Source organism: Colobus angolensis, unplaced genomic scaffold (genome assembly GCF_000951035.1).
Source record: "Colobus angolensis palliatus isolate OR3802 unplaced genomic scaffold, Cang.pa_1.0 Scaffold103, whole genome shotgun sequence".
NCBI lineage: Eukaryota > Metazoa > Chordata > Mammalia > Primates > Cercopithecidae > Colobus > Colobus angolensis.
This window is the reverse complement of record NW_012111253.1, coordinates 1,770,750-1,782,046: the sequence shown is the minus strand read 5'-3', so window position 1 is coordinate 1,782,046 and position 11,297 is coordinate 1,770,750. Positions and strand designations below refer to the sequence as shown.

Genomic DNA, 11,297 nt, shown 5'->3' with positions numbered 1-11,297 from the left:
CTTCAGAGTAAATGGGGATAGCTGTTGGAAGGTGTTAAGCAGGAACACGGAGTGCTTAAATTTGCATCTTAGAAACAGCTCCCTGGCAACATTGAGGACAATGAATTGGTGGAAGGAGTGAGCAAGCTTGAAGAAAGGAGAAGAGCTGCGAGATCCTTGCAGTAAACCAGGTGAAGCATAATGGCGGACTGACTGCCCAGCCTTAGTGGCTCAGGCCTATAATCCCAGCACTCTGGGAGACCAAGCTGGGAAGATCACTTGAGGCCAGGAATTTAGCACCAGCTTGAGCAACAGAGTAAGACCCCATCTCTACAAAAAAATTTAAAATGACCTGGGTGTGGTGGTGTGCACCTATAATCCCATCTACTCAGGAGGCTAAAATGACAGGATTGCTTGAACCCAAGAGTTCAAGGCTGCAGTGAGCTAAGATTAGGACACTATACCCCTCCCTGGGTGAGACAGCAAGACTGTCTCTAAAAAATAAATAAATAAATAAAAATTAAATAAATAAATAAATAATAAATAAAATTTAAAAAGATAGCAGACGTACGGTGAGAAGCTATAAACATGGAGAAAAGTAGATAGACATGGAAAAATATTTGGGAGCTAGAGGCTATAAGAGTTGGTTAATGGATGGATGCCACAGGCTGAGGTAGATGGAGGCCAGAATGACTCAGATTTGGGGCTCAGGCCACTAGGAAAAAGGTAGCACCCCCTCTCCCAGAGTCTGGCAATATGAGCAGAGCAGATAGGATGGGAAAGATGAAGTCAAGATCGTGTTCAACCTCTCCAACCTTACTCATCAATATGCTCATTCTCCAACTCCTTACCTTCTACTCCAGCCTCTGACCAGCTCCTCAGCCTGAAAGAATCCAATCCTTCCTCCTCCTGAGAAGCCTCTTACTGCTTAGAGAAATGTCCTTCCTTGTCCACATTGACCCCGCTATAAACTTGTGTTTTTTAACCTGTGCTGAGCTCTCAAAACCCAAGTATTGGCTCCTTTTCAACCCCACCTGTCACCAGGGTAGGAGTTTCAAACCTTGTCAGCTTTCCCAGGGTCACCATTTCTTCTAACAGATGTTCTCACCCAGTGGTTCTTGGGCCAGCAGCAACAGCATCACCTGGGAACTGGTTAGAAATGAAAATTCTGGGGTCTCACCCAAGTCAAATTCTAGGACCGGGGCTCAACAATTGGTGTCTCACAAGTCCTCATTGAAGAATCACCATTCTCACCCATGGGGCCCAATTTTTTCTCAAGAATTTTCCCTGAGTCCTCCTCCTCTCCCTGCATCCTTAATTTTTTTTTTTTTTTTTTTTTTTAAGACAGTCTTACTCTGTTGCCCAGGCTGGAGTGCAGTGGCACGATCTCAGCTCACTGCAACCTCCGCCTCCCGAGTTCAAGCGATTCTCCTGCCTCAGCCACCTGAGTAGCTGGGATTACAAGCACGTGCCACCATGTCTGGCTAATTTTTGTATTTTTGGTAGAGACAGGGTTTCGCCATATTGGCCGGGCTGGTCTCAAACTCCTGGCTTCAAGTGATCCACCTGCCTCGACCTCCCAAAGTGCTGGGATTACAGGCATGAGCCATTGCGCCCTGCCTGTATCCTTAATTCTTGAGACCCCCAAGGTCCTGTCCTTGGTTCTCTTCCCATGCAATCTAGTCCACTCCCATGGACTCAAGAACTTCATTTTCAACAGCCAAGTCAACATCTCTACCTGGATTTCCTCAAACCTAAAGCCAAACCAAGTTTTCCTTCTCATACCCCACCACCTAAGCTCATTCCATCTTTTTTGATTTTTAATTTTTGTAGAGACAGGGTCTATGTTGCTCAGGCTGGTCTTGAACTCTTGGGGTCAAGTGATCTCCTGCTGTGGACTCCCAAAGTGCTGGGATTACAGGAATGAGCCACCACGCCCAGCCTCCATCTTTTATCTTTCTCTTCTGATTTTAGCTAATGGCATCACCTCCAAATCCCAGGCTGGCAATCTCCCAGTCATCTCTGGTCCATTCCCCTCCCCTCTAAGAGTCTCTCAAATCAGCTATTTTCACCTCCCTTTATCACTTCTTGCCACGGCTTTTGGCATCTATTCCTCTCCATTCTCCAGGCCTTCAGTCTGATACAGTCCTGCAGTATTCTATTTCCACCATCTTCTTAAAAAGAAAACAGGGCCGGGCACAGTGGCTCATGCCTGTAACCCCAACACTTTGGGAGGCCAAGGCAAGTGAATCACTTGAGCTCAGGAGTTCAAGACCAGCCTGGGCAACATGGCAAAACCCCATCTCCGTGAAAAATACAAAAATTAGCCGGGCATGGTGGCACACACCTGTAGTCCCAGCTACTCGGGAGACTGAGGTGGGGTCACTGCTTGAGCCTGGGAAGCAGAGGTTGCAGTGAGCTGAGATCATGCCACTGCACTCCAGCCTGCGTGACAAAGCAAAAGAAAAAAAGAAAAAGGAATATCCTACTAAACAAAAAAACTGGCAAAACATACAGGAAAGATTATCCTTAATATTTAAATTGGCCATATCCTTAATATTTAAGGATAATATCCTAGTAGCCTTAATATTTAAATTAGGAAGTCTTTAGAAAGGGGCTATCCCAGTGAGAACCTGCCTGACATTTAAGTGCTTTGTATACCATATTGCCAGTCCTATCGACAACCCCACATGGAAGTCTCGTTTTCATCTCAAAGATCATAGTACTAAAGGTTTAGCCAAGTGTGACTTGCCTAAAGCCACATAGCTAGTAAGTGGAAAAGCTGAGATTTGATCCACGATCCACATTTTATTCACCTTGCTGCCTTATTTTGTATCAGTGCAGTCTTAGATTAATGATGTCTGCTATCAGTAAGTCAAGTTGAGCACCATTTTAAGCATACTCAAGTTCAATGCATTACCATCATCAGGTCAACTTAACTGGCCCTGACCCAGAATATAATGTTGTGCTCTGCTATGGGATAATGCAGAAATCTTTCATGTAGTAAATACCTCGGCTGGCTGTCAGCCTGCCTGCCAATCATGATGGCTACTACATTAGGAAGTTTCTTCATCTCCCCAGATTGGTGCTGATGTGGAAGATGTAGAAGAGGGTAAATTGAGGGTAAATTGGGCCTATAAAGAAGTGAAGAAGAATACAAATAGTTCAATTATATATATTTTCTCCTGTCACTCTGTATGTCTTGATTCTTACAGGCAAACTGATAATGTGTAAAGAGAAAATAAGAAAAGAAAAAAACAGGCACACATGTTTTTCTGCCTTACAGAAAGGTACAAATGACCACATGACTCAAGATAAAGAAAGCATCTTTTATGGGTTTATTGGTCCTTTAAGTTAATTGAAGTAAAGAAACTTTAAATTTACAAGCTAATATTTATCAAGCAATACAAATTCTTTTGTTTACCTCAAAATGTAATACTAATTCCATAGTAAACAACAATTTTTTATACACAGATATATGAAAAAAGTGGACAAAAACCTCGTGCCAGCATCAAAAAGTCAACAAAAAAACGACTCTTTCCATTTTACAATCTCTGGTTTCCATAACAAAAAAAAAGGGTGACATTCTTTTTAAAGTTTGGTAGCTTCATGAAACAAAGACTTCCATCTGTAAATAAATCACTTGCTCATCAACACACACTCTCGAGCACTTTTTTTTTTTCACAGCTTTTGTTTTGGCATAATGGCAGCATGGAGAGAAGGTAACATTTACAGGCGGACTTCATCAAAACCTCAGAAGGTTTTTATTTTAAAATTTTAAACGTAAAGAATGACTCTTAAAAATAAGAAATAACAGTCCATAATGTGGACATGTCCAAAGCCAAAGTTTTTAATCTATTCTTTAACAGTTAAAATACAAGTTAGAAAGTTTGCTGGCAGTTTATTTCACAGGAATATATCAGATGGACATCATCTCTCAATGCATTCCTAACTCACAGCGATGAAGGGAACAGGCACACAGAAAATAGAATGGACAGGGAATCCACCAGACGGGACCCAAACCTCAGGGCTGTCCAGGCCAAAAGTGCCGTTAAGAGATGCTGGTTTGTTATTGGATAAAGGCCCAGATGACAGAGCTACTGCTTCATCACACTGACTCACATTTCGGTTTGCAATCCACTTTCCTCTCTCCTCATTTCCACATGGAGGAAAAAAAGTGATTTTCCTTTCCTACTCCCAGTATCATTTCTGACTGAAGTGTTGGTCTAAGACTGTGAACAATCCTGTCCAACAGGGGTGTTGCTGGGTGTCAGCTACTAGGACCAGCCTATAGAAAGCCCAGAACCACCTGATGCGGGGGTGCTGCTGCTGACAGAGAATATGCAATTCTCCTCACCACTGGTACTAACACTAAAGGCTCTGCTAAAATGGACTAAATTATGTGAGTCAACATCATGTTTTCTGTTTTTGGCATTTCAACCCATGGAGAATTTCTATCTGAAACAAGCTGCTCTGAGGCTTGAAGATACCTCCCCCCCGCCCCCCAGTATCTTCAAAAGCTATTCTGCAGAATCAGGAGTTACATTTAATACTGCTGTCATCTATAGAATTCTTTGTTTCTACATGATTTGTCGCTGCCGATACTATATCCTCTAAAATCAATAGTATGCCAAAAGGCACGAATCTTTCACACTTTAAAAAAAAAAAAAAAAAGGTTTTGTGGTCCCTGTGTTTCCTTACATTATCAAAAATACTATTTGGCAAAAGCAGTACTTAGTTTTCCCCTCCCCAAAGCCAACCCTAGTGACGGCCCTCACTTTCTTTCTTGTTTCTTTAGGGGGCCTGAGGACTGACTATGTTAGATCTCTATATTATTGAAGCTGAACAACTGATGACATTTCTAAAACTCTTTCTACCCAGGACTTTTAAAACACTAGTTGAAGAAGAATAAGGCATATTAGTAGGTAAGGACGAATTCTCAAAAAAGCAGAGTTGGGCTTTTAACAGTCTGTGGCATTTTTTTAAATTCTAGATTTGTTGGTTTTCAAGTGCTAAATACACAGAATGTTTATATAGGAGACAAATATCTTATTGGTTTGTTATTTTCTTCAAAGCACTTATTTACAGACTATCTACAGTAGTAAAAACTACCTGGAAAACATATTTTTCTGCCACATAGAAAGGGTTAGACAGTCATACTTAGGATGCATCTCAAATTTATGATGAAGAAAGAACAGACTAACTCCCTGCGACAGAGCCCCCACCCCAACCTTTCCAACACAGACAACTTACACACACACTCTGATACGTGTAACTGTGAGGAGACCAGGCATCCCTCAAACAAAAAGCTGACAATCTACAGGGTGGGTTGGTGAAAAACTGGATTCCTGGTTTATTCACTGAGTTGAAAAAATCACAAGGCAGAAGAGAACAATTCCAACACACCCAATGCAAGCTGTGAGGCTGGCCCAGGAGAGAACATTTTCCTCAAATTTACTGATAAATGCCTCCTGCCATCTGACAGAGAAGACATAAGAAATGAGAGGGTGTGTCCATCTGCTGCCATCTTGAAAGCTTTTGGAAGTGGGACAGGAAATCCAAACTCCCAACCTAAGTTTGTAAATGAAGGTGGCCAAAGCAGGGTTGCCCCAGCCCTACAGCTGGATCACCCAGTTTCCACAGGTCCTTAAAGTAGGTGTCTGGGAAGGTGGAGTCCAGATTGGTGTGTCCTGTCCTGACCACAGGCAGCCCATCTTCTGAGAGGAATCACCCCTCAGTGCAACCAGCAACCCAACTGGCCAGACTGGAACCCAGTTCTAACCCACCCCAAGACCCAAGCAGAAGAGGCCAACACAGGCCTTGGAGGTTGCTCTTGACTTCCCTCTTCCTCCTCTCTCACCAGCTCAAGACAGACTGTAAAGAATGACTGTCCCACAGTCCAACAAATAGTGTCAAAACAGAGCCCGATGCCTGTGATTTCAAAGCTAACAATGGCAGGACCAAGTCACACAAACTCTGGATGTTCCTTGGGCTGCCATCCCAAGAGAGAAATTCCACTTGCAGACTGCCACATGGTCATCGTGCCCTCCTTTAAAGCAGAACTTCCTGTCATTTGATCACAAAAGGCAGCCTCACACGAAGTGAGCAGCCGGTGTGCCTTCATTCAACTTCCCCATGTGGAGTGGTAACTGAGAAAACCATTCAAATCAACAACGTCTAGAACACACTCTGGGTGGGGCTGAAATCTGGCATGAAAACAGACTTAGCTTACAGCCACCATGATCTCCAGGTCATGCCGGTTTATTTCAGCTAAAGAAAGGTGTCTGGTGAGTTGAAGGAACGACATGGTGAAATATGGAGCCAGTCATCTCCATAATCACACTTTAAGTTGAACAGGAATCATTATAAAACTTCTATTAAAGGATAAAACCCAACGCTAAGCCTGGTTGGGTGGTATGTTCCCTCCCTATTGAGGAGTAGTGGTTCCTTGCTCTGAGCAGAACAGCCTAGAATGTCCATGTAGATCTACCACATTAGTAAGAAAAAGCAGTGCCCATGCTTGCTACAAATCACAAGGCTCTCTTAAACATCACTTGGATCTCTAAAATCTAATCAGTTCCTAGGACTCCTCTCTTCTGTCTTCCTCTGGATTTTTAACCCAGGCGAATGAAATCTATCACTTCCCAGGCCTGGGGTAGCTGCTAGGGAGGGCCTTGCATTCCACTGCCATGTATTCAAGCCTCAAAACCTATGTCTGTCTGCTTGAGGTAAAGTAAAAAATAGTAATAATAAATATTTAAGAGAGGAGTAGTGATCTCAGGACCACAATTTTGTGGAGCCAAGAAGGGCGGGGTGATGAAACCACTACAAGGCAGTCTTTGGCACAGAAGCCTCCGTGTGACACTTCTAGGGAATATCTCCTGTGTGCTTGATCAAAATGATGAGGCAAATGGTTGGGGCTGCTGGCCCTCAGAGGCCTGGGGGGTCTGCTTCACCACCTAACACACCCTTCCTTCTGGGCCAGCCTCCTCACCTCATAAGACACTAGCCTGGAGGCTGGGAAGGAATCCTTTCTTCAGAAGGACTATTTCTCCCAGAAAATCCGTAATGTACTCTGGACTTCCTGGCTTTGCTATCAATAACATGCCAGGAGGACAGAAAGTTTGCCTTGTTCCAGATCTTCCTGATGTCTCACAGCACAGGGCATCACATGGGGACCAAACAGAGCAAGACCAAATCCCACGGTCCCTGCCTCCCTTCAGAGCCAGCCATCTGCCTCTCACTAGGAGAGGGAGTGACCGCGTGCATCCCACGCCCCTTCCCACATCTCCCAGTGAGGAACCTGATGAATTTTTTCAAGTGCTGCCTTCTTTCCCAACTAACCATTACACAGGAATGTTTCCGGGCTTTGGCAACTAGCAGACAGTCAGATTTCATTTTCCTGTAACTCCAGTTTTTTCCAAGCATTCATTGCACTGCACATTTGTAAAGCATACCTTCCCCAAGGCAGAGCTTCCTATGTTCCCAAAGATGAGCATCTGCTGCTGGGCTGGTCTGGCGTCTTCTGCCAAATATCAACAGAGGGCTGTCAACTTGCCATTAGACATACACCCTGATTCTCCCAGCACAGTGTCAGGTCAGACCCAGGCGTCCACACCCACGTCAACATGATGGCTTAGAGGTAGAATGAAGCACAGAATCACTCGGGGGTACATGGGTTGTTCTTACCTTTCCACATCAATGAGTCATTTCTAACTATACCAAACTGAAAATTCACATCAAAGGACTTGAGAATGGCACAAACAGGGTTTAACAGTACAGACAAGTACCAACTGATTTAAACATTATCGTTTAAACTGCAACATTGTCAAACACAATGAAACAGAACCAAGCCGTCCTATGCTGTCCAGCTGTGGCATCAACAGCGCCACAGCCTTGGCCGATGCAAGGATGACCTGCAGTTAAAAGTGGCCTTAAGTGACCTTGACAAGCTGCCCGCTGACCAGTATTTCCAGGTGAACTTGCATCTGAAGCAGCATCTTACAGCTGTTTCATTAAAAACAAAACAAACAAACAAACAAAACTACCGCTTATGTGAGGCTCAGATTTGTAGTTTTACAGGGATGAGCCATGGTTGAAAGAACACAAACATGACATGTAGCTTCATTTCAGCAGAAAAAAAAAAAAAAAAGGAGTTGGAAGATAGATCGTTGGTGACTGTTTGCTTTGTGATCTAAAAAGTAAACCTGGTCATCGTCTGAAACGCAGCCTGGAACCACAGTCAGCAGTCCCCAGGAATCTGGCTGCACATTGAGGAGACGTTAGCTTAGCTGGAAACAAAGCGCTCGCTGTTGTATTTGTCATTTTCGAGACCAGTCCAGGTACTGAGTTTCCTTCCTGACCAGGAAATGTTAAGGGTTAAAGCACTTTATGTAGAACATTCACACTGTGTTGATAAATTTCGACTGTATCATAACAACACGACATACCAGCCCCCTCACCAAAAGCTTGCCCAGACATTCAATGGACACAGGAGGAAATATTAAAGTAGGTATTTTTGGTGAGGTAAAGGCAAATTGCACAAAGCTGACACAGGGTGTGGAGCTTGGTATATGCCCACTGATCTCAACAATGGGGGAGCTACTCTGACTTCAAGACAATAGATATTTCCTAACAGGTCTAATCCCTGCTCTGATGACAGTGAACAAGCAAAACACTGAAGACTTTCACAGAAAAAAGAAAAAAAAAAAGCATTTTTTTTCATTTTACAGAAAAAGTTTCCAATCGATTGCATTCTAGTGTCAGAAACAAGCTTGGGGAGCATTACCCTGAGCTTCCCAAAGGCATCGCAGGAGGACGAGGACGCTGGCTTGCTCATTCAAGCATGGACGCACATTGACACTGATTTAAATGTCCCTGTGTGAAACAAAAACAATAAGACTCATCACAAGCAGGCAGCAGGCCACACTCACAGCTACAGGTCACTGTACGTTAAGGACTTGCCAGGGCGGCACCAACGTCTCCTAGGCCAAGACGCGTCAATGCTCACAGAGGCCAATTCCAGAGGCGCCAGGCTTCCGCAGAAAGCAACAACTGCCTTCTGTTCCTGCCTCCTCCTCATCCTTGAAAAGCAGGCCGCGGGTTCTCTCCCACAACAGGCAACTCAGCTGTCCCTAAAGAGGAAACTGTCATGAAATGCCAGAGCGTCAGCTGCAGGTTTTCTTGTCCCTTGGTTTCAGATCTTCGTAGTGCTTCACTGAACAGGTGCCTTCATAACACGGAGGTATGCTGCTCTTGCTGAGAGACGATTCCAGCCTCACAGACTCCACCATGGAATAAATACTAATTGAAAACCACTGTGGGGTGAAAGGTGGGGGAGGGAAAAATACACAAAGGAGAGATGTTTCTGTGGTTGTTTTCCCAGCGCTGCATCTCTGGCACTGCAGGAACATTCCGGTATGGGGTGCCAGGCTCTGTGTAGATAGAAGAGTCTCCGTCCCAAGAAGGAACTTACTTGGCCTCTTGTTTCTCCTGCAGTAGTGGAATAATCGACTCCCACGCCATGAGGCACTGGAACGACAACACACACACACAGTATCAGCTTTGGGTTTCTGATTTTGGGTCAGCTTCTCAATTCTGCTCGGATCTACCCTTTCACTGTGGATCCCACTGGGTCACCTTTGTCTAATGATGCCTGGATGTATCCTCCATAACTATTACAAACAAGGAGGTAACAAGTGTTTGTTTGGAATGTGTCACCCCATCTTTATGAAAGACAGCAATATCTCTGCAAGGCTTAAATGCCTTCATGTTGGTCTGTAAAGCTCATATCCAGTGAATGGAAATGGATTCGCTGGAGGAAATTCTTTTCCTTTCAAAAAAGCAGAAAACAGCCCAAGCAGGAAACCCCTGAAGAGGCCCTAGGACCTCGGCAGGGATGGAGACACTGCTCCAGGTGTGGGTGGCGCTTGTGCAGGATGGAAATCATAGTTGGAGCAGGCCAGCCACCTGAATTGGAGCGGGTGGAAAGCCCACTCTTTCTCACCAACCTCAAGTTTGCTTGTTTGGGCCACACCTGAATCTCCCAAAAGGGAACATGGAAGAGGGAAGCCGGTGTTTATTGAGTTTTATTATGTCCAAACATGGTGACATACTTTACATTAGTTATCACCAGTCCTCACAGCTCCTCTATGAAGGAGAATTATTACTTGACACATACACACTGATTTCATGGATGGGGAAGACAAGACTCAGGTTAAATAACTGGCCCAGACACACAGCTTGTCCATGGCAGAGCTTGTGATTCCCCCGCTGATGTTCTCTCCACTACACCAACCTCTTTTCATCCCAGATCCTTGTGAAAGGCCAAGAACTCAGAACACTCTGGCATTGTCCTCTGAGAGCAGAAATGATTCTCCCTTTGGAAAGTCTCTTGCATAAAGAGAGCAGGTGAATCACATAAGGCTTTTTAGTAGCAGCCCAGGGTTGAAGTAGGACTTTGTACTGAGTCATTTAAGAAGGAGTTCTGAGGAGGTGGGAGGAGTTTTGGGGAAGCGGAGAGGGGTTCTGAGAAGGCAGGAGGGGTTTGGGGGAGGTGTGGAGAGGTTCTGAAGAGGTGGGGAGGAGTTCTGAGGGGATAGGAGAGATTGTGAGACACAGGAGTTCTGAAGAGGTGGGAGGAACTGTGGGAAGGTGAAAGGAGTTCCAAGGAGCGGGAGGAGGTGGGAGGAGTTCTGAGGAGGCAGGAGGAATTCTGAGGAGGTGGGAGGAGTTCTGAGGAAGAAGGAGGAGTTCTGAGGAGGGAGGAGGAATACTGAGGTGGGAGGAGTTCTGAGGGGGGAGGGGGAATTCTGAGGAGGGAAGAAGAATTCTGAGGTGAAAGGAGTTCTGACGAGGCAGGAGGAATTCTGAGGAGGTGGGAGGAGTTCTGAGGAAGGAGGAGGAGTTCTGAGGAGGGAGGAGGAATACTGAGGTGGGAGGAGTTCTGAGGGGGGAGGGGGAATTCTGAGGAGGTGGGAGGAGTTCTGAGGAGGGAGGAGGAATCCTGAGGAGGCAGGAGGAATTCTGAGGAGGGAGAAGGAGTTCTGAGAAGGTGGGAGTAGTTCTGAGGCGGGAGGACGAATTCTGAGGAGGGAGGAGGAATTCTAAGGAGGGAAGAAGAATCCTGAGAAGGTAGGAGGAATTCTGAGGAGGTGAAAGGAGTTCTGAGGAGGGGGGAGGAGTTCTGAGGAAGGAGGAGGAATTCTGAGGAGGTAGGAGGAGTTTGGAGGAGGAGGGAGGAGGAGGAAGGAGGAATTCTGAGGAGGTGGGAGGAGTTCTGAGGAGAGAGGAGGAATCCTGAAGAGAGAGGAGGAATC

At 45.2% G+C, this 11,297-nt stretch overlaps 1 protein-coding gene across 1 annotated transcript in view; it reads right to left on the bottom strand.

Moving 5' to 3' along the window:
• Positions 1–3,294: 3,294 nt before the first annotated feature.
• The window catches only part of SNX30 (sorting nexin family member 30), a 140,915-nt gene continuing 132,912 nt past the window's right edge, over positions 3,295–11,297 (bottom strand). The window contains exon 9 of the mRNA XM_011941859.1: positions 3,295–9,510. Coding sequence (XP_011797249.1) covers positions 9,451–9,510 — 60 coding nt within the window. The 3' untranslated portion in view covers positions 3,295–9,450. The remainder of the gene's footprint in view (positions 9,511–11,297) is intronic.